Here is a 23,048-nt window from a genome sequence, read left to right on the forward strand (position 1 = left end):
TGTGCTGGGTGGGGGCCGAGCTTAAGGGACAGTTAGTTCAAGGCGTTTACCAAGAGAGGAGACAGTGATTGTGATATATTACGCGGACCAGTGATGTGCTGGCAATTAGAGCGGGCAGGTACAAGTCCACCGCAGAGGCGGGAAAGGCTCTGCAGGTCAGAATGTATCTGTCTGGGGAGGGCCGTTTTCTCTTCTCCTCCCCTCAATCCTCTCCCCTCACCTCTCTGCATGTAATTTAACAAAAGGAGCACGTTGGTTGACCTAACAGCAAAGGTCAAAGCTTCAGGAATGGCTGGCCCCAGGGGCTCAAGCCTTGCCTTCGGTCCTTAGCCTTTTCTCTCCCTCTCTTAACCGTTTTCTTCAACCCTGTTGTCAGCAAAAGTCTCATCCTGTATCTCATTGGTCTAGGTCCGCTTCCGTTGCATCATTAAGTCACTCTCTAGAAAGGGGGCATGGGATATTCCGACAGTCTAGACCTGGGTCACGTGTTCGATCTCAGGCATGAGAAGTGGGAGAGAGAGCGGAGGTTTCCTGAGCTAGGATTCCTTGCTGCTTCCTCCATCGTTGCAGTTCCGGATTTGCTCTGCGGAGGTCAACCCCCCTGTGCTGCTGCCCTGAGTCCATGGGGAGGGCAGGGCTGAGAAAGACAAAGCAAGGGTACCGTTCTGCTGTCCCCTCCTCTCGAGGCTGAAGGTGCCCTCCGTGCGTTCCAAAGCTTCGGCTAAGTTGCCCACGTCACATTAATGCGCTGTGTTTCCTTTCTCATTACTGGAACAGAATACCCGACAGAGGTAACTTAAGGGAAAAAGGGTTTGCTTGGGGCACAGAGAGTCCAGCCCATGACAGCAAGAAGGCATGGCAGAGTTCATGGTGGCCTGAACTGCAGCTGGCACTCCTCACATCTGGGAAGACCAGGAAGAACAGTGTGGGCTGACTTTCTCCTTTTTGTTGAGTCTGGGTCCCAATTTGGTACAGCTCAAATCCAAGCTGGGGCTTCCCTCTTTGTTAAACTCTGGAAGTGTCCTCACAGACCTGCCAGGGCAGTGTCTCCTAGGTTATTCCAAGTCACGTGGATGATGAAGACTATCCATCATGCCTGTCCTGGCTTGGTAAATTCTCTGTTCTCTACCCTGGAGGTGACAGGAGGTTTGTTCTGTTGCTAGCCTAATGTCCCACCATTCCTGCTCATTTCCCGTTACCCTGTCCCACTTGTGTATGTCACCTCCTAAGGTTTCCTTCCCCTGGGTCAGAGAAACTACCTTCTATTCCCGAAAAGTGAACAGAGAGCTGGCAAAGTTGATTTAAAGTATTAGTTGCTTTTCCTATCACCCATTCCAGCTCACGAATAATGACAGAGACTATTAGATTTATTAAAAGCCTCAAAAGCACTACAGTTAAGCAGACATTGATCTACTCTTAGCCGCCTGTACTAGCCTGGCCACTTCCCAGCCACGTGCCCTGCGTTACTTGTCAGCTTAGTCTCACCTTGGCTGCTTCTGCTCTTATCTGTCCTCATGGCCACCTTCTCTCTCCTTTGCTTCACTTTCTTCCTTATGGTCCCAACCTGGGACCCCTGACTGGGATCAGATCGGAAGGGACTGGGAGGTCCTACCTCCTGTCCTCTCTTCCCAGCTATAGGCTGATCAGCTCTTTATTGACCAATCAGAAATGATGGAGGACAATTTTTTTTTTTTTTTTTTACACAACATTGAGACAGGAGATTCTGCACAGAGATGACAATGCCCACGGCCAACTGCCACCAGATCTCTAGGCACCAGAACCAGCATCTGAATCTTGTGCACTAAACACAGTTCACAAGACCAACCCTTATAGTCCAATGAGAGCTCTTTGTCTTTGGGCTACTGCTTTCTCACAGGAGAACAGGAATTTGGATCAGACGTGACTACTGCTTAGACAAGAGCCATGAAGGTGGCCATGGGGAGAAATGGCAGGATTGTGGCTGTACTCCAAAGGCAAAGCTAACAATACTCACTCATGGGAGGCACGGAAATTATGATTAGAAAGGAATGGAGGGTGGAGGTGGGTGGGACCTCTGGAGGTGAGCGGAGGCAGGGGTGCTGTCATTTGAACTTGGAAACAGCTGAGACGGCCCAGAGAGAGTGGGCAGAATAAAACACAAAGGTCAAAAGTCAAAAGACAGACGTCAGTCCTGTACACCTGCCTTCACAGCAAAGGAAGAGTTGCTGCCTTTATTGTGAATGAGACTAAGATCAAGAGATTGAGAGAAGAGGAACGGAATCTTCCACATCCCTCCTCTTCCCCATTGTGTCTGGCCAGGTGATTGGGCATTTCGTGGAACGAATGCTTGTTATGAATGAGCTTGGCACAGACTCGCATTTCCGAGGCATCTTTCCTCATCTCGTCTCCGTGGTTTGTGTTACAGGCAGAGAGAAAATGATCACCCAATCCACTGAAACTGGGACTAAGGTTAGTAAGCGCTTCCTGTCCCACAAAACTCAAGGAGAGCCTGTTAGTTGATGCCCCGGGTCTTCAGTGGCACAGCTCCTGCAGGAAAGTTTCCAGACATGCGATCTCATTTCCGATTTTCTCCTCTGGCATGCACGGCTTACGCAGTCAACATACCGAAAGCAGCCTCGATGGGTCTTCTGGGAGACCATAAAGGCACGTGGCTGTTTCCAAAGATCGTTTGCTACTTGGTCAACTAAGTAGACACCTAACCTGTGACCCAGAAATCCCGCTCCCCGTAAAAAGAACACAGGGTAGAGAGATGGCTCAGTGAATAAAGTACTTATTGCCCATGTGTGAGCATCGGGGTTCAGATCCTTAGCACGCATGTAATTCCAGCACTCTGAAGACTGAGACAGAAGATCTATGGCTGCAAGAGCAGCCATAGGTGAACTCTGGGTTCAACTGGGACACCATGTAGATGGAGCTCCTGAAAGGAGCCTGTTTCCCTGGTAACACACCTGCTATCTGCTTCTCCTGGAGAATCACTTATTTACCCACCAGAAGGCACAGTGTGATTCAGAGATTTAAAAAAACATACATTTATTTATTTTGGTGTACGTGTGTGCATTCATTCCATAGTGTGTAGCTGTGTGAAGAGCATAGGTTGACTTTCAAGAGTTCACTCTTCCCACACTGTGGGACCTGGGACTTGAACTCAGGTTTTCAGGATTGGCGGCAACTTTATCCACTGAATTTATATCACCTGCCCTGTGATCTGGTAGGTTTTTTTCTTTTCTTTTCTTTTTTTTCCTTTTTGAGACAAGGTTTCTCTGTGTAGTCCTGGATGTTCTGGAACTCACTCTATAGACCAGGCTGGCCTCAAACTTAGAGATCCATCTGCCTCTGCCTTCCAAGTGCTGGTATTAAAGGTGTGCGCCACCACCATCCAGCAATCTGGTAGTTTCTTAAAGGCACCACTTTCAAGACTGGTTGGGAGATGAGTCTTGTAGGCTGGGGATATTTTAAATGTTCTCATTGTAAAAAATGACCTTGGCCTTTATAGCTAATTTGAAAGTGAATGATAATAAGAAAACTAAAATCAGCTATAACCCAGAGCTAGCCATCCTTGGTATATTTTGGTATATTTCCTTCTTACAATTAGATTTTCTGTTTGGATCATTCAATTTAGACCTCCCATCTATTTGCCTAATGCCAGTAAGTATTTCCTTGTGTTTCAAAAAATTATCTTAAAATGTTTCTAAATGACGATCTAAAACTTCGCCCTGTGCAAATATTTAGCTAATTGGTAGATTCAAGATTTCTTGTAAACTTGCCCTTGTACAATTAACCATTCAACGAATGCCTTGTACATAGGTACATTATTGCATCCATGTTGGTTTGAGTTCCAGAAGAGGGCAGCAGGCCAGAGAGCATGAACACGCACAAACTTCTTAGGAAATGACAGACCCATTGTAGGAGGCTTCCTGGGCTCACCCCTCCCACATCCTCCATGAGTACCTCACCACATCCCTCACAGCCACCCGTGAGGTACTGAAGAGGCTTTCCTGTTCCTGTTCTACAGAGGAAAGAAAACAACAGCAGCAACGTGATGTGGTGGTTTGAATAGGTGTGGCCCCCATAGACTGACTGTTTGAATGCTGGGCCCAAAAGGCGTGGCACTATTAGGAGGTGTGGCTTATTGGAGGAGGTGTGGCCTCGTTAGAGGAAGTGTGTCACCGTGGAGGCAGGGCTTTAAGGTCATGTATAGGCTCTAGCTCTGCCCAGTGTGGGATTTCAGTCTCCTCCTGGGTGCTTTCGGATGGAGATGAGCAGCTCTTGGCTCCTCCAGCACCATGTCTGCCTGCAGGCTGCCATGCTTCCTGCCGTGTGCTGGCTGTCTCTGTACATTCAAATGTTGACTGCTGTACTGGGGGAGAGCTGAGCATCAGCTGGACTTTGGTATTGTTACATATACAATGTTCTGCCTGCATGCACACCTGAACACCAGAAGAGGGCACCAGATCTCACTACAGATGATTGTGAGCCACCATGTGGTTGCTGGGAATTGAACTCAGGACTTCTGGAGGAGCAAGCAGTGCTCTTAACCTCTGAGCCATCTCTCCAGCCCTGGTATTGTTATTCTTATGGAGCAGCACTGGCATCATATATTGTAAACACTCTTCCTCCCTCGCCTGTTCACTGGCTTAAGAAAGATCTTTACCATCTTTACCAGCTGAGCCATCTCGCTGGACCTGAACTCCTGCATACTGCCCACCCCTCCTCCCCTTAAGCGAGTCTCATGTATTTTGGGCTGTCCTGGAACTTGCTATTTAGCTATAGATAACCCTGAACTCCGGATTCTCCTGCCTCCACCTCCCTAGCGCCAAGGATTACAAGGGTAGCCCACCCTATTTTAGTTTATGTGGCGCTAAGGGCCAAACCAAAAAGCTTAGTGCTGGGTGAACACTCTATCAAATGGGTCCTCTGCGAGAGCAAACCATCTGAGCCATGTCTCCAAGCACCGGCCTTACAACCGGAATGTTCTGATAAAACACACTTAGTAACTTTTTGGCAGTGTAGTAAGATCTGGCTCCCCAGCTTCCTGAGTGGCCCCCTTGGCAGGGGCAGCAGATGTGGCTGGCACAGTAACATTGAAAGGTCAGCACGGGGGATACCAGCCCAGCCCTATTTCTGGTGCCTTTGGGTTACAATCAGAAACGCTTGAGAAGAGTTAAACAAGGACTTTGTGATTTTTCTTTTGGGAGGAAGGTGTGAACTTTTCTAGAGAACAGCACTGAGGCTTCTTTTCCACCTTAGGTTCCCTGGAGAAGGCAGGGTGCTGTTCTCAGGGGAATGGGGGCCTCAGCTCATCCACAGCTGTGGCCATCACAGAACAGCCTGCTCTAGGAATGAGCACCTCGTGCCTTCACAGTGAGAAAGACGCGGCTCCGTCTCTTGGCCTGCACTTGCTTTATATTTATCTGCTGATGTTCTGCTAGTTGTGTTTCGAGATGTAATAAACCCGCAGCAAAACCCGGGCTGGTGTACCAGACACACTTTGCCCAGATAAGGCTGAGTGTGTTCTACATGAAAACTGATGATGATGAATGGGAAGTGGGAATTGTAATCTGACAGATGTATCCCCCTGGTCCATGATATTTGATATTTGGACACTTGGTCCCCAGCTGGGTGTGGTTTGGAGAGGCTCTGGAACCTTCAGGAGATGGAGGCTTGCTGAAGAAGGGCTTTATAACTTTTTCCCACTTCCTGTTTGTCCTTTCTCAGGTGACAACTCAGCTCCCTGCTCCCGATGCCACCCCTCCTCACCACCACGGGCGCTCACCCCTCTGGAGCCATACACTAAACTAAACCTCCCTGAATACATTGCTTTTGGCCCTGGTGTTTTATCACAGTAACAAGAAGTAACTCATACAGGGCACGGCTCAGTGGGAGAACATTTTGGGGCTATCGAGATGACTTAGCAGGTAAGGGCACCCGCTGCCAAGCCTAAAGACCCAAGCTCGATGCCAGGAGCCCACATGGTACGAAGAGAAAAGTGACCCCCCCCAAAGTCCTCTGAAGTCCCCATGTAAGGCAAGCCTATGTTCGCAGGCACCCATGCACACAAGGAAAAAAAAAAAAAAGTTCTTTGGACACACTAGCCATTTTTAGAGTGCTCAGCAATCACGTGTGACGACATTGGATATTCTACCAGACTGAAGTATTAGCCAGACTCAAACTCCACAGGTATTGCCTGGGTTTTGAATTAAATACCACTTTATGTTATCTGCACACAGTGTACACATTTTTTTTTCTGTAAAATAACACATGCTGTATTAGTTTTGATGTTAACAAAATATAAGCATCTAAATAGACTACAGAGTGACTGTTTACATGGCGGCTTCTGTGTCAGTTAGGGTTGGGCCACTTCTGAAATTTGCAAGACTGCAGGATGGGAAGGGCACAGTCCTCCTCTGATGGTCAAGCTGGCTGGGTCCGTGGCAGAGGCAACCACGGATCCCAAGTTCCCCTCCCGACCAGCACTCGGTTCCAGGCCGATTCCCCAGCCCCTGGTGCTGAAAGTGGGGGTGTCATCAGCCTGCAGTGTGGGGCCAGGGCTCCCCCTTTGAAAGCAGCAGTCCACAAGAACATTTGCTTTAATATCTAATCAGGGACCAGGAACCCAACCCAAAGAACAGAGTGGGAGCGGGGGGCGAGAGGAAGACAGGACAAATGTTTGTTGATGCTGTGGATGACCCTGCTGGAGATGCTTTGTGGCTGGGAGGGGGGCAGCAGTGTGGCTTTAAATATTGCCAGGGGAGTTGAGATGGGAACCAGACACAGAAGTGCATGCCCAGAATCCTAGCACTCCGGAGGCCAAGGCAGAAGGATTGAGATTTCAAGGCTGGCCTGGGCTGCATACCGAATGCCTGTCTTCAGGGTGAGGGTGGGAAAGGGTAGGTGATGTCAGAGGCAGGACTGACAATAGGCAGACCTGTGGGTAGGAAGTTGGTTCTCTCCCTTCCCTGTTTTAACATCAGGGTGGCCCTGCTGGCAGTTGATGATCCAGTGACACTTGGGGCAAAGTGGGGAGTCAAAGATATGGTGGAAACTCTAGTCTCTCACTTCCCTGAGAGCTCAAAGACCTTTCTGCTCATCTCTCATACTCTGCTCAGAAGATGACGGTCACTGTCCCCAACCTGAAAGCCATGGAGCTGCCCAGGCCCCTGGAAGCAGTTTTTGGGTGGCACTGTCCACCTCTTCTTCAATGCCTGCAGTTACAGGGCACCCGTACCTCCGGCTGGCCAGGGCTAAACAGCCCACAGAAGGAGGGCAGGGGTGGTGGGAGATTGGACGCACACACCATGCCAAAATGATGGGTGCCCTCTTAGATCGGCCACACCTGATTTCTCTGCTCATGTCTTCGCCTAATTCTTTGTTCTTAGGCCCTGGAGCCTGACCCTGAAGGTGACCTTTGACTCCATCTTTCTCCCCTGCCACAGAACAGGGCTCTGTGGCTCCCATGTCCCCTGGGATACACGCCTCTGCCAGCTATACAGGAATCTTTAGGCATCTACTCTTGTTTTGAGACAGGGTCTCACATGGCAGTCCAGGTCAGCCTAGAACTTGTGGCAATGCAGGCAGTGATTTCCCAAGTGCTGGGATCACAGGTGTGAGCACTATGCTTGACTTCCGTTGCTTGTCTTTTGAAGCCCATCTCGTCACTTTTCTGGCTCCTCTGCTGACTCTGGCTCTAATCTCTGGCTTTGCAATGCTACCCCTTTCCTTGGGGGTGGGGTGTGATCTCCCACTCTCTAATCTTAGTTGTATTTGCCACTACACACGAAGTCATGCAAATCGCCTCCAATTTCAACACCCTTTGAGTTCAGGGCCCAGCCTCATGAGGGCCACGGACTCTATGCTTCTCTGTGGCACAGCCCGCCCTACCCAAGATTCCTGGTGTGTTGTTCCAGCTGCAGGACTGGAGGGCAGAAGTAGGTGTGATGCCTGTAGCTCTGTGTGCCAAACATGTGGCAAAAACTCCCTTAGGACCTAGGAAAACCATCTAGGACCTAGCGACGTTGGGCTGAGTTGAAAGGGCCCTCTCTCTGGCGCCATGTCAGTCTCAGGCTTGTAAGCCACAATACAGACGTGGTCAAGACGAAAATACGGAAGCGGTTACAGGCTCCGCAGCAGATGGCGGAGTTATGAGGTTGGAGCACTCTTTGGGTGTGAGAAACCATGCCCTGGATGGTCTATCAACACTGACCTATTAACACTGTTACCTTAGGTGTTCACTGGGTAGGGACTGCCACAGGTCCTACAGGGCTATCCAGCTTGTCTACGGAACCCAGAGCAGGGTAAGAAAAGGGAGGTTTGAGCCTTCTGGCAGGGTGTGTGGCCCCTTGGGGGTTAGCAGCCCGTGAGGAGGCTTCTGAGGGAGGATGCCCTCTGGGGCTCAGATCCCCTGTGATTCCTGCTGATAATGCACTGTTGGGTCCCACCCCAGGCCCGCTGATCCAGATCGCTACAGTTGGAGTAAGGAACCTACATTTTAAACCAACTCCTATGGGGTTCTGATGTCCATCAGAGCCTGCAGGCTTTTGCCTGCCACTCTCAAATGTGCATACTGGTCCAGAGGGGAAGCTAGTCACAGAACAGACAGGAAGAAAGCTGCAGACCTGTGTGTGGAAATGCCTGCTCTGCCTGGACCAGGCTGAGAAACAGCAGCTGGAGCTTAGCTAGTGGGTCTGAAAGGAGAGGATGAGGGGGGGGGGGGGAAAGGGAGGACGATGGAAGTGGATCTGCAGGAGGGCTCCCAACTTTTCCCCAGAGCTGTGTGTACTGGGAAGAGTAGCTTGACCCACAGGGCACCTCTTCTGTAAGGCTAGACAGGAAAGTTATCTGGAACCTTTCTTACCAGCCTGAAACAGAGAGGGCTGAAGGCAGGCCCCCCCCCCTTGTTCCTGTCCCCCACAACCTCTGTTCACCTGCCTTCTTGGAGGGCGGAAGCAATGGAATAATATCCACAGGGCTGGAACTAAGCCAGTTATCGGAGCAGGCCCAGCAGAAACTCACCATCGGGTCTTCAGGGAAGGGCACAGATGATGGACCACCAAGCTGTGGGGCCAGTAGGGTTTGGCCCTACTGGGCCTGGCAAAAGGGACAGCAACATAACCAGAGCTATGGAATCGTGAGTAAACCAGGTATGCGTGATGGGCAGAGGAAGGCCAGTGTGGAGATGTCCAGCCTTTTGCTGGATTTGCAAAGAGGGAGCCGATTCTCTGTCTTGCTTTCACTCTAAGGAATGTGTGGTAGCCTGTGAGCATTACCTGATGCTCACTGACTGTCCAAGGAGGTGAAACGGCTTCAGGTCCCTCGGGGATAACCTGCCACACAGCCCACCTGGGATATCCCCTCCGCTATTTGAAATTTCCAAGGCCAAGGCCATTGGATAGCTTCTCCGTCCTGAGATTCTCTTGCTCAGAGTTCTCCGTTTAAAACCGGGATCCTTGGAAGGCAGTTTGGAGGGTGAGGGGCAGAATCATGGATGGCCTGTGGGCAGTTCTGTCCTCAAGGGAGGCAGATCATTCCTTCTTGGTGTGCTCCAGGACACGGTAGGGAACCCCGGGGGTGCTCCTGGAGCCGTGCTCCTCCTGCATGACGGGCAGTGTGGCCGGGGTGTAGATCTCAGAAAGGCTATCATTGTTTTCCAAGGCCCCGTAGGAAAAAGACGTTTTGAGGTCTGGCTGGACCGTCGTCCCCTTTGCACGCATGTCCTGCATCCCTGAAATGACACCCGTGTCCCCAGTCATCATATGTTGGAAGGGGCACTGTGTTTTCCTCTCCCCCACCTCCCACCACGGACCAACCAGGTCATGGGCTCATCAAGTGCATTTTACTGATTCCCAGGTGCTTTAGGGTTCAGAGGAAATACTCAAATTTACACTGAGTGGCTGGGGGACAGGGCAGAACACCGTGCCATGAACGTGGTAGATGCCACTTTGCTTTTTTTTCTTTCCCCCATTGAAGAAATGGGGTGACTTTTGCATCCTGGATACCCAACAGCAACAGCAGCACTGTGATGATTGGGAGGAGTGTTTGCCTTTTGACCTCAACATTCTGTATCTATATGCAGGATGAGGTGTGAGTTCCATTATTCAGGACACACTGATGTTGGATTTAAATTTCCATTTAGGGGAGACAAAGAGCCTGGTTTTGGTTTTGTTGTTGTGCTATTGTTGTTTTTAGAAACAGGGTCTCACTGTATAACCCCGCTGACCTGGAACTCCTCGCACACCAGGCTGGCCTTGCCTAATTGTCTCTGCCTCCTAATTGTTGGGTTATAGCCACACATCTCCATGCCTGGCTTAGAGAACCCAATTTTCAGTTCCTATAACCTTCTTCTACAATTGCCCCAGGCAGGGGACCCTGATCACCTGAGGTGGGGGGTGGCAACTCTTCTACTGACTGAACGCCAAGTGTCTCCTGCGAAAGATGATAACAGTTGGCCCCTTGCTGCCTGGCATACCCTCTTTCACTGGGCTAACGCTACACAGCTGGAGACCAACGCTGGCGGTCACAGTGGTGGCTGAGGTGTGCTGATATTTACACAGCAACAGGTGCTGGTTCAAACGTTTACCCAGGCTTGTTTCATCCGGTCCTAGAGGCCACGGGGAAGGACTAGATGCAGCTGGAGGCAACAAGGCCACAGCTGCCGAGAGAGAGGCAGAGGCAGGGTGTAACACAGGGGTGTTCTAACTCTCTTGATCCTAACTGCGGTGGTATTCGGCCTCCCTATAGACTGCACTTAATCCCTAAACAACCCCAGGGCCAGCTTAAGAGTCTATGTGTGGTCTAGGCTGGGGCTGCAGCTCCATTGGCAGAGGGCTTGCCTGCTTGCACAAAGCGGTGAGCTGGAAGCCCAAGCACCATGTAAAATGGGGCGGGATGGCATACTCCTGTAATCCTAGCATCTGGAAGGTAGAAGTGGGAGGTTCAGAAGTTCAAGGTCATTTTCAGTCATATATAGAGTCCACAGCCAGCCTGGGCTACATGAGATCTGGTCTATGGTTTGGGGCTCCGGCATGTGGCAGGGAAGGTAAGGGCGTCTGCTGCTCGGGGAGAGTTGGTGTACACAGTTCACAGGGCACTGCATGGCTCTGAGTGTCGTCAGCGCTGCCAGCCTCAGGCCACCGGGCCACTAGAGTCTGATGGGTGTGGATGTGCACTGTAGAACACGGGAGCGAGGAGTAATAACTAGGGGTCTTAGGCTTGGGTTGGGGGACCTGAAGAGGGCTCAGGAAGGCCAGGCTTTGCTTTGGATTCGACACCGTTAGGAAGCAGGGGGCCCCCGTCCCTGAGGACCTTACTGATTCTGTTTGGAAGACTGGACAGGGCAGGGCGCAGGCTCTGCTAGGGCTAGGTCCGCCCGGACTGGTGCTCAGGCTGGGCTGGGACCCAAGCCTCTGCTTTTCATTTGGACATGACAGAGTGTTCCTGTCTGTAGATGCCCACCAGGATGAGCGCGGCCCTACTGCTAATGCAAGGAGAAAGGGTTTCTGTTGGGCCAGGGACAGCAGAGCCAACAGAGGCCCCGCCGATCCTGACGCCGGGGCCGCTGCTCCCATCTTGGGAGATTCTAGGGGCTGGACACATCAAGCCCTTCCAACGGTGATGGATGACACCACACTAGACAGTTGAAGGCCAGACCACAAGACCAGAGAAACCAAGTGCCTGGAGAAGTGGCTCTATTTCAGTCAAGGGCTAAAATACTGAGTGTGTGTACACGTGTATGCCTGTGTTTGCACGTGGAGGCTGCAGGTTGATATCGAGTGTCTTCCTCAATCACTCTCTGCTTTTAGATTTTTTTTTTTCTTGAGCCAGGGTCTTTTACTGAACCGTGAGCTCGTTGATTAGTTACCCTGCCCCTGATAGTACAAGTGCTGAAATGATGAATGGGTGTGTATGTGTGCGCCCCGGCACAAGTGCTACAGACGCTGCTGGGCCGGGCTTTTTATGTGATCGGCCATTCTTATATAGGAAGCAGTTTAGGCCCCATGCCATCTATCCAACCCCCAAACTTCAGAGTTTTTGAAGCAAAACGTTAGCGAAGGCAAAGGTGACCAGGCCTCTACGACATCCCAGGCACGGCGCCAGAGCCTTGACATGTGCAGCCCACAACCCGGAAGTGAGGAACCCCCTTTGTGTGTGAGGGTGAGAGGCCTCAGCACATCATACAGTGGGAAGGTGGCAGAGTCTGAGAATGAGCCAGGTGAATCCTGTGTCCAGTAGGAGTGTTTCAGCATCAGCAGGACAGGGTCTCCGCTCTCAAATGCCTCATTTCCTACTGGGCATGAGGTAGGAGAGCCACACCCACAAACTGGCCACGGAGTCCTGGTACCCAGGATCGGCTGACATCACCCCTTCCCGTAGAAAAATACATCTATAGGTATGTTCAGAGAAACACGTGTATGGGAAGACACACAGTTTATAAACACGCAGACACACGGGACGTACACATACTCGCACACACAGAGTTGACACCTCACCTATCTGGGATTCAGCTATCCAGCGCCCTCATCTATCCGGAACACAGCCGAGAAACAAGGAAGTAAGCAGAAAAGGAGTCTGAGCAGCCAGGTTCCACGGTTAACACAGTCCACGCACTCACAGCCCGGGCCCAGAACTGTCAGGAGAGACCTCAGGGCCCCCCTCGGCCACTCTGCATTCACCCACAGGTGGCTGAGTCGGGTCAAATGAAAACGCAGGCATGGGGTTCTCTATGCCCGCTCAGGCAGGCTGGCCACAGCAAGCAGGGCAGATGGCAGCTTTTGGTAGAGCAGGGTAAAACAAAACAAATGGACGAACTGGTAAGCGAAGGCAGTGGGGGCCACGCGATACAGGGGCACGTCAATCAGTCCCGAGAACACACTTAGGTCATGCTGCTATGTCGACCAGGCTGGTCTCGAACTCATGGTCCTCCTGCCTCAGCATCCCAATAAATGCTGGCATTGCAGGTGCATGATGCTAGGAATATTTAAAAACTGCTCTTGGCCGGGCAGTGTTTTAGGTGTGTTCATGCTTTGCTCACAGATTATGGGACTGAAAAAATGGGTGATTACGTTGCAAACAGAAGTGGAAGAAAATGCACGGCCAGGCGCTGGCGGCCAGCCTCTTTGGCACACTGCACTTCTAAATAAGCGCGGCACGCCTTGCTCCTGATGTCAGAATGCTGAATTCTGAGGTGGCGTGAGTAGCCGGTAGCTGGCCTGCGGAGGAGTCTGCACTCCCCAAGGCTCCTTTAATGCCCCGGAGGTGTGAGGTCTCACTATCCAATCCAACTACAGCCAATAGGCTTCCACTATATAGTGGGATAAATGCAATAAAGCTGACGCTGTTCTCTGAAACCGTCTCCAAGTGGTTTCTCTCCTTGCCCAGTATAGACCCACAGGCATGGCCGTCCTGTCAGGGGTTGCCCCGGCGACAATGGAAGAGAGAGGCCCATCTTAACGTACTTAAAATAGAGATTACGTTGGGCTCCGGTGGTAATGTTAGTGGGCAGCCTGAAGAAGTTGTGCCAGCCAATTTAACCCAGGCTGGTCCAGTCGTAACTGTTCCACTTGTGAGGTTTTTTTTTTTTAGCTCACCACAAGCCCCACTCCTCCCTGTCGCCTTGTATTTGGCTGACTGGTAAGTGTTCATTCTTGCCAAGGCTGAGGACCCCTGGGCTTGTGTTCTCAGTGTGAGCCCTTGATTCCCCAGAAAGGTATGGGGATCTGGGAGCAAGGTTACAGTGATGAAATTCATTCATGCTATTTGTCATCCTCTCTGGGGTCACGCTGCCTCTGTTTGCAGGCTCGGGGCTCGGTACTGCTGGTTAAAACCACACTTGGTGTGAATCGAGGTTTTCTTTAGAGGACCCTGTGACAGAGCAGGGAACTGGCAAGGGGTTCTCAAGGCTGACTGAGGTGCCTCAGCCATCACCTCCTCTTTTGAAAGAAGCGATTAAAAGAAATGCAAAGCAATGAAGGACAGAGCTAGAACTCACACCACAGCACAACTTTCCTGTGCCTAGCCCAGCGCTGGCTGTCTAGTTTCTAACACCAAGCAGCAGTCACTCTACGAGGGCAGCCAGCAGGGCACAGGGGCCTTATCGTTACCTGGCATGGCGTCCATGGAAATATAGGGCTCGAACGGAATGGCCTTCTTCCTGTTTCGGGTGATCAAGAATACGCCCAAGAAGGCAATGAGGCACCTGAAGACAGACAGGAGAGGGAAAATGAGAAATGAGGTCAGGAGCAACCATGAAAAGGGGGCCCCAGGCTGGAGAGATGGCTTAGAGGTCAAGAGCACTGGCTGCTCTTCCATAGTTCAATTCCCAGCAACCACGTGGCGGCTCATGACCATCTGTAATAAAAGATCTGGTGCCCTCTTCTGGCCTGCAGTCATATAAGCAAGTGTGCTTTATACATGATAAATAAGTCTTAAAGATACAAAAACAAAAGGGGGACCCAAGGGCAAGTGGCTGAGGGTCAGCTAAAGAGAAGGTTGAGACCACGGGGCCTGCAACCAGCAAGGAATAGATGTAATAAGAGCCTTGAGGGTGGGTGTTGGGGGTGGGGCGGCGGGGGTTCAGAGGGAACTGGAGTCTCCAGAGGAGATGCTTGCAGCTCCTGGCTTACATGTTTCCCCTCAGCCAGCGTTCTCAGAAGCCAGTTACCTTCTAAAACCTTGTGTTTTTTTCAAACTAAAAAAATTCTTTAGGACTTGAAGTCAGTTGGTATGTAAGTCTAGCAAAATGAAAATGAATAAAAACTGGGAAGTCCCTGCATCTCCTACTCCAATTCCCTCAGGAGCCAGAAAGTCTTTGAATGTTCTCTGGGGGAGGGGGGCCTAGGAAGAGGGAAAAGGAGGGAGGGGGAGGGAGAGAATGTGTATGTCAGGCTTTCTGTGTCACTCTGGCTAGCCTGGAATATATCATGTAGATCAGGCTGGCCTGAACTCACAGATTTACCTGCTTCTGCCCCACCCTCCACTCCCAGTGCTGTGATTAACGTCCTACCCCACTTGGCTTTTTTTTTCTTCGGTTTATGGAAACAAGCAGTTTCTCAAAATCGAGGTAAGATTTACAAGAGGTAATGCAGGACTCCCAAGAAGAAAGATGGATGGTTTGTTCATAGGAACTCGTGTGTATGTCTGCCTCCCGGGACAAGATCCAAAGATTCCTATCCCTTTAGGGCAGAGTGGTTCTCAGTCTTCCTAGTGCTGCGACCCTGTAATGCAGTTCCTCATGCTGTGGTGAGCCCCAACCATAAAATTATTTTGTTGCTACCTCATAACTGTAATTTTGCAACTGTTAGGGACTGTAATGTGAATATCTGATATGCAGACCCTGTAAAAGGGTCCTTCGAACCCCAAAGGGGTTGTGACGCTTTGGTTCACAACCGATGATCTAGAAGGTTCTGTGCAGCTGAAGGTGGCTCTGAATCTAATCCTCTAATCCTCCTGCCTCCACCTTCTGAATGCTGGCATTACAAGTGTGCACCACAAGGCCTGATTTCTGGTGGTGCTGGGGATGGAACCAGGGTTTTGAGCATGCCAGGCGAGAACTCTATCAAATAAACCCAGCCCCCATCTTCCCGGAAGGACCTCTGGCCCTCTTCTCTTACGTCCCACCATCGCCAGGGTCTCTACTGCTTGGCTTCTCCCCAGAGTTAGACTCACCCGATTTTAGAACTGGTAAGAAGAGAGAAGGATGCGAGCCTTTGGAGGAACAAGGGGCTCACTCCAGCTAGCAGCTCTCCCGACTCCAGGACCAGGACTGAAGCCATGGGCCTGGGGCCAGGCCTGGGGGAGTCTCTCCTAAGTCCTGGGTAGATGGGCTATGACTCACCCCAGGGCAAACATGCAGATGTGCAGCGCCTCCTCCCCAAGGAAATCCAGGTAGAAGATTGCACCTGCGCAGCAGCAACAGAGGGAAAGATCGTGACTGTTTCCAGACCTGCCCCGTGCCCACCCAGCTGGGCTCTGGCTACGTGCTCTTCCCCTGCGGGGCACTGAAGGGACCAAAGACGTTAGGGCTAAAACATTTAGAGGCAGACAAGACCGTCTTCTCCACTGGCTTTCTCGGCTCTTCATATTTCCATATTAAGAGAAACAAACCAATGTATGGAACTTTTGGATAATATCAAACTGTTCCCAATAACAAAGTTCTCATACACGCTTCCTCTCATCGCTTCTCCCATCACTAACCACAGTTCACGACAATTTTCCTCCTTGGCTTCCCAAATGCTGGGATTACAGGCTTGAGCCACCATCCCTGTCTAATTGGTTTCCTTCACCACCCCCCTACCCCCACTTTTTTTTTTTTTTTTTTTTTTACAGAGTCTCATGTAACCCAGGCGGAACTCCTTATGTAGCCAAGGATGACCCTGGACTTCTCCTGCTGCTGCCTCCCAAGTCCTGGATGACAGGCACGCACAGCCAGACCTCGTTCAGGCAGCTCGGAGGGTGAACTCCAGAGTTCTGCGCACCCCGGGCCAGCACTCTACCGACTGAAGCACAACCTAGCCACATCGACCAGAACTACTGAAGAAGCCCTTGCCAGGACCCACCAGCAGGAGAAGCCAGAGATGCCTACATTGTACATGTTGCAGTCCTAGAGGGGAAGTGTTAGCAGAATGTAAAACTGAGGCTGGGAGAGTTCCGAGCCACACAGTTGGCATATGGCTACTGGGGACGCAGGCCTCCGTGTCTGAATCCCACTCTCCACAGAAACTGCAGGCAGAACCAGACAGCAGACTCAGCTGAGAGGGACGTTGCAACCCCACCCAGGGACAGTGTCCCTCTGCTCAGGTGGGGGACAGAAACCCGGCAAAGGGCTCCTCTTACCTGCTGTGATGGCCACGGTGGTGGACAGAATGTAGCCTACACTGGCGATCAGGGAGGAGTCATAGATCTGAGAGGCTTGACTCAAAAGCCTGCAACAAACAGGCACTCGGGTCATTGGGTTGAGGGGATAAGAGTGGAACTTGGCGGTGTAAGGCCAGGCATGGGGCAGGGGGTGTTTCTAGGTCTATAAGATATGACCTCTCCCTATTATGGGATACCATGTATCCCAAGATTTGGGGTCTGTGCCAGGCCTACAGACTGAGGCCTCTCTGTTGTGACACTGGCCATTGCCACAGCCTTCTCTTCAAACCTGATCCCCACCCTCACGGAACAGAGCTGCTCCTGGCCCTCCACGCTTCCTAGGGCTCTCTGGGGGCTTGTCACATCCAGACCAATGTTGTAATTTTTAAAATATCAGAAACATATATTAGTGGTTACGGCAATAAATAGGAGAAAGGAGAAGTCAGCATTGCTCCTAAGCTTTGTCCGTGACAGACACCACCTTCAAGAGCGAACTGCTCATCTGTTCCCTCTGCTGACACCCGTCAGCGCTGCACAGCTGCCTGCAGGAACGCTAGCCACTGAGCTAGCCATCTGTGCATGGGCTGCGTCCCTGAGAGCTGTGCGGAGGACAGTGGCTCTGGGTGCTGGGGGACTGTCCTGACTGGGAGACCAGACCTTCCTAAGAGGTGGCAGCGGCCCCTGGTGGTCTGTGTGACCCTGATCTCTCAGCATAGAGCTGTGTACTTGGAAGCGCTTCCCCAAGGGAGGAACTACATTGGTATTGAAGGGCTGAAAGCCAATGGTCAAAAGGAAAGTAGCGACAAAGCTGATGATGTGTGTGGACACCATGTGTGGGGACCTTCAGGCAGACCTGTGGGTCTCGGCCTCGGAGGGTGAAGGTGAGGCCCAGAGCAGCCCGTGGGACTTGGTAGAGCCTGATGTCTGGGTTCACTCTTAACCCGTCACTTCCTAACGACACGCTCCCTCTGCCCCATCTGCAGCCTGGGACAGACAACACTTTTTCCATCTCCCCCCACAGAGGGTGCTGTGAGCATCAGTGAATGCAAGATGGGAGCAGCAGCTACTGCTGTGGCCCTCAAGGTCACGTGGTTGGTGAAGGCTGCGCCCAGACCAGGCCTAGGAAACCTGACCCTTCAGGCTGGCTCAGCCTCGCCCACCATCTTGAGACCTTCAGGCTGACTGACTCAGGCTGTCACCTACAATTTTCATGGAGTGCCACTGGCAGGGGTCTAGGCCTCAGAGGAGACAGGATGTGAGCCTCGGGATTGTGGAGCTTAATGTCACCCGTGCTCAGAGGGACTCTTCTCTCTGTGCAGAATTGACAGCTCTGTTCTTCCAAGCATACGGGTAAGTGCCCCTGAGGTCACCGCATGATCTCTTCAAGTCCCCACAGGGCAGGTGATTGGGAGGAGGCAGAAGCCACGCTTGGGGCAAGGGGGAGAGATGGGGGTGCATCTCGGAGCACCCAGGAGTCATCTCCACCCAGATGTTGAACTGGCATGGCTCCCCTACAAGTTGAGAACCAAGCAGAACCAGGCCCGGGAGTGGGGGGCTGCAACGCACGTGGCCTGGTAGACGGCGGTGGCCACCATGCACACGAGCATTACGTAGAAGATGGGGTAGTCCAGCTGCAGGTTGCCTTGGATGGACAGCACCAGCATCCCGGCCACAGCCTTGACCGTCACCACCGTCATGGAACCTGGGAAGAGCAAGTGAGGGTAGGGGAGGCCTCAAGAGAGGGGAAGGAGTCAGATCCTGGAGGGTCACGAAGCTCCCGTGGTAAGACGAAACCATTGGGTAGGTCTACCTCGCCCGTGACCCCCATGTCTGGGCTGGCACCTCACTGGAAGGGAAGTGAGGTGCCCACAGCTATTTCCAAATGTCAGCAAGTTCAGGTCTCTGTCCCCAGACTATGCAGCAGAGAGTGGGGACACACAAATTTCCCTGGAGCATCAACCTCATGATAATCTCAGGAAAATAGGTGGAGAAAGAACTCAGAAACTGGAGCTTCACAACACTCAGTCATACGTATTTTCCTTTTCTTTCTTTCGTGTGTGTGTGTGTGTGTGTGTGTGTGTGTGTGGTTTCTCTGTGTGGTCCTGGGTGTCCTGGAACTCATTCTGTAGACCAGGCTGGCCTTGAACTCAGAGATCCTCCTGCCTTTGCCTCCTGAGTGCTGGGATTAAAGATGTATCTGCCACCTTCCCCCACTTTTTAATTTATTTATTTTTCTCTGTGTTTAGGGGCTGGAGAGATAGCTCAGTGGTTAAGAGCACTGGCTGCTCTTCCAGAAGACTTGAGTTCAATTCCCAGCACCCACATGGTAGCTCACAACCATCTGTAAGTCCAGACTCCGGGGATGCGCCACCCTCATCTGGCCTTCATGGCGATCATGCACACACATGGGGTGTCTTTTTCAGTTGTCCCCCCACCCTCTGAGACAGTTTCTTATTTACCCCGTAGCTCACCTATTCATTCAGCTATACTGGCTGTCTGGCTAGTGGGCACAGAGGTGCTTTTTCTGTTGCCTCCCTAGTGCCAGGTGCACACCCTGTGCCTGGCTTTTTCTGTGGGTGCTGGGGAGCCAAACTCAGTCCTCAAGCACTCTGTTGACTGAGCCATCTCCCCAGCTCCTTCCATGTATTTCTTTACTCCAACAAGTCTCTAGTGTTATGTACCCTTATGCATATGCAAATTCACAGCCAACACCTCTTTACTTCAAAATTAGAGCTACGAAACAATGCATTTATATGGTTATGTGCATGTACACTCTATGGTATCAAACATGCACAAGAAATGTAGTACTTAAAAGATGGCAGGAAAATGGCGTCTTCTTCCTTACATCCCATGACTATCCTGGCCACCATATATACATACTGCAGAGACCCATTGCTGACCTCAAAGTGGCTTCAGCTTGCAAAGTGTAACATCTCCTGTCAGAGGAAGCCACGGGCTTGGCTGAACCGCTTTGCCTCCTCTTTCTGTCAGCTGCCCCGTTAGCTTTTCTCTGCCTTCTGGGACCCCTGGCCATTGCACTAGTCTGCAATAGACTCCAGAAGCATTGAAGACAGACAGCTGTTGCCATGCTGTCCATGTCACCAAACTGCAGATGGGCCTCAAGGAGAGGGATGTGTTCTAACCACCAAAAACAAAGCCACAAAGGAACAGGGGACTGGCTTCTGCTGCAACTCAGGGACACCTAAAGATGTTATGTTCAAACAAGCCAGTTACAAAAAAAAAAAAAAAAGCCTGATAGGGCCAGGGGTAGCAGTGTGCACCTGTAATCCCAGCCAGTAGGAGGCTGAGGCAGGAGGATTACAGAGTTCAAGGCCAGCTGTCTGAAAAGATGTTTTCTTTCCTTGTTTTTTTTTTTAAATGGAGAGTTGGTTCAGTGGTTAAAAGAACTTGCTCTTGCAAGGGATCAGGGTTCAATTCCCAGTACCCACATGGAGTCTCACCATCTCCCTGGGTGCCAGGCATGAATGTGGCACACAGGTGTACATGGAATACTTATGCATGAAATAATAAAAATAAATCTAAAAAGAAAATAATAAAAACAAGCTGAAGATGTAGCTCAGTTGGTAGAGGGCACAGAGCCCTGGGCTCAGTCCCCAGCACGCAGGAGGCTCCAGCAGGAGGGATCTCGAGGTCAGCCTAGGCTACCAGAGACTCCCATCTTATTATAAACAAACCAAGAGCCACCTTAGGATGTAATGCCATTTGTACGAGACGTTCACAGAGGTGCATTGATACACAGAAGGTAGGGTAGTGGTTGCCTGGACTAGGGAAAAGGGGGATGGGAGCCACCGGTACTGAGTCCAGGGTTTATTTTGAGGTGAAAATGTTCTGTGATTAGCCTGTGCCGTGTGAGTCCACGGCTACAGTAGGCCCCACCCAGTGGATTACCCTGAGTAGATGATCTGAGTGGCATATGAATTCTATCTCAATGAAGCTGTTTTAAAGGTAGATCAAAATAATGCCAGCCTGTCTTCAGTGACAGGTGGCCATGTAGTTTGGGGTGCCCGTCACCAAGGTGGGATTAGGGGAAATAACACACGTGGGCACCTCTACCCATGTCAGTCAACCTTTCTTCCAACGTGTGTGTTTCCATTGTCCGTTTTGTAGTGTTGTGTAAAGGAGGGGCCCCAGCCCTTTCTCCTGCTCTGTTGGGTACTGGGCAACATACAGTACCCTTGCCTCAGTCTGGGGACCATTTCCCACCCCCCAGCACCCACCCCTTCCCCCCGCCAGCACCCATCCCTTTAAACGTCTTTTCTAGCTCCATTCCTGCCCTTTGTCCACACAGCCCTTCGAGGGTGCTGGTGGACAGCTCAGAGGTTGCTCTGCGGTGACCTCTGACCTCACCTATCCTCACCCTGCTTCCTTCCTTCTCCTGTTGGGTCACTGCCCACACTTTGGCCATTGTCCCTTATTTGCTTACTTGCTGAGGACAGTCCGCTCTGAGTCCCCCCTTTGGACTTCAGTTTTGGACAGTTGGAAGACTTGAGATTTGAGCCAGGATGTGGGAAGTCGTAGGAGCCACCACCATCAGCAGGGGCCCTGCTCCCTGAGGCCACCCTGTGGCGTGGTCACTTCTGACCCTGAGCAGCTTCTGTATCCAGAGCCAACAGCTCCCAGGGGCTACTGGGGGGTGGCAAAGCCCATCATTCAGACACCACTTACCTAGCAAGGCCACCAGGAGTAGGATCACGACGATGCTGTTGGCATTCTTCTCCTTGTAGAAGTACAGCAGCAGGCAGAACAGGACGATCGCCACCAGCTGCGGAGGACAGCCGTGACCACCAAGCATTTAGTCAGGAATTCGGTGTGTCTCCTGTCCCGACCAAGCCCCAGATCGTGTGTGTGCGTGTGCGTGTGTGTGGCTGAGCAAAGAAAGAGGAATGCACCTGTTGGGCACAGTGGCACACTTGGTAGGAGGATTGAGAATTCAAAGCGGGCCTGGGCTGTAATGGTGAGTTCAAGGCCAGCCTGGGTAACTTGGGTCTCAGAATAAGAAAGAAAGAAGAAAAAAAAAAAAGAAGCAGCTGGTATGGACAAATGGCAGAGCACTTTCCAGGCCTTAGGCTCTATATCCAGCAACAACAACAAAAAAACCCAAACCAACAACAAAAAAAACAAAATGCCACCTGAGAATGAGCTATTTACCCAGGAGCCATTTGGTCAAGTGACAGGTATACATTCTTTGTCGCCAGGCCTCAGCTGGGCACAGATCCCAGAGCAGAGAGAGGAAGTCAATGGCTGGGTGTGGTGGCCCATGCCTGTGGTCCTGGCACATAGGAGGCTTTTGAGTTGTAGGCTAGCCTGGACTGTGTAAGGAAGATGAGTAGAGTTTGGGAGGCCCGGGCTGCAGTTGCATCTGTTTCTAAATTGCTTATGTGACTTTAGGCAAGTCTAAACATCTGCAAACTTCTGCTGCGACCATTACGCCTCACATACCCAATGGTAGAGGCAGGATTTGAACCCTGCCGGTCTGAGGGCCCATATCTTTTCTAGATAGATCATGCCGTCTAAGGCAGGAGGCCCAGAGCCCTGCATGGAAAAGCTGTCTCGGCAACAGAAACTCCCTAGTAGCTGATTCTAAGCTTGCATTGTGAGAAGGCTTCCTGCCCACCATTAGCCACTTGTCCTGTCTACCCCTTAAAGGCTTAGATGCCTGGCAGTATGTCTCCCACGAAGCCAGCCCCAGCACCTAGCAATGCTAAGAGAACTGTGATAATGGATCACCTCCCCTTGCCAGCCCCAAACCAAATACTAAAGTCTGTTCATCCTCAAAACCAACAGGGGAACGTCCACAAGCAGACATTTTAAAGTGGGAGGTTTTTAAATGTCTTTATGACTGAGGCCATTAACTCAGGCTCTTTCATTCCTTTCATTCCGCTGTGCCCTACTCTCAGCCCCAGTGAGTGTATCTTATTTAGTTGTCATAGGCCCTAGTCTGTGTGCAAGCGAGCCTCATGATTACTGGTGGATACCCCATCAGGTATACTCAGACTGACTCAGGAACCCCCTGAGGCTGTGTGTGCTGGGGTGAGGACTCCCCAGTTCTCAGCTATTGCCTGAAAGGACACTTTGTGACTCAGCAGAGAGTGAGTACAGCACTTGGTGCTGAGCCCTCTGATGGCTTGTTTTGGGGAGAGGGGTGTCCTAAGAGAGATCAGGAGTTGTGAGCCAAGCTTGCT

At 51.3% G+C, this 23,048-nt stretch overlaps 1 protein-coding gene across 7 annotated transcripts in view; it reads right to left on the minus strand.

Moving 5' to 3' along the window:
* Positions 1–6,185: 6,185 nt before the first annotated feature.
* Nipal3 (NIPA like domain containing 3) overlaps positions 6,186–23,048 on the minus strand; it is a 37,768-nt gene continuing 20,905 nt past the window's right edge. For 6 of the 7 annotated variants that reach the window (XM_055611051.1, XM_055611052.1, XM_055611047.1 and 3 more), the window contains 6 exons: positions 21,532–21,628; positions 18,412–18,547; positions 16,825–16,913; positions 15,827–15,890; positions 14,094–14,188; positions 6,186–9,718 (listed from right to left, as the gene is read on the minus strand). In XM_055611051.1, coding sequence (XP_055467026.1) covers positions 9,519–9,718; positions 14,094–14,188; positions 15,827–15,890; positions 16,825–16,913; positions 18,412–18,547; positions 21,532–21,628 — 681 coding nt within the window. In that variant the 3' untranslated portion in view covers positions 6,186–9,518. Of the gene's footprint in view, positions 9,719–12,482; positions 12,515–14,093; positions 14,189–15,826; positions 15,891–16,824; positions 16,914–18,411; positions 18,548–21,531; positions 21,629–23,048 lie in introns of all 7 variants that reach the window. The other variant, XM_055611053.1, reaches the window with a different exon arrangement.

Source organism: Psammomys obesus, unplaced genomic scaffold (assembly GCF_907164565.1).
Source record: "Psammomys obesus unplaced genomic scaffold, mPsaObe1.curated_primary_1811, whole genome shotgun sequence".
Classification (NCBI taxonomy): domain Eukaryota; kingdom Metazoa; phylum Chordata; class Mammalia; order Rodentia; family Muridae; genus Psammomys; species Psammomys obesus.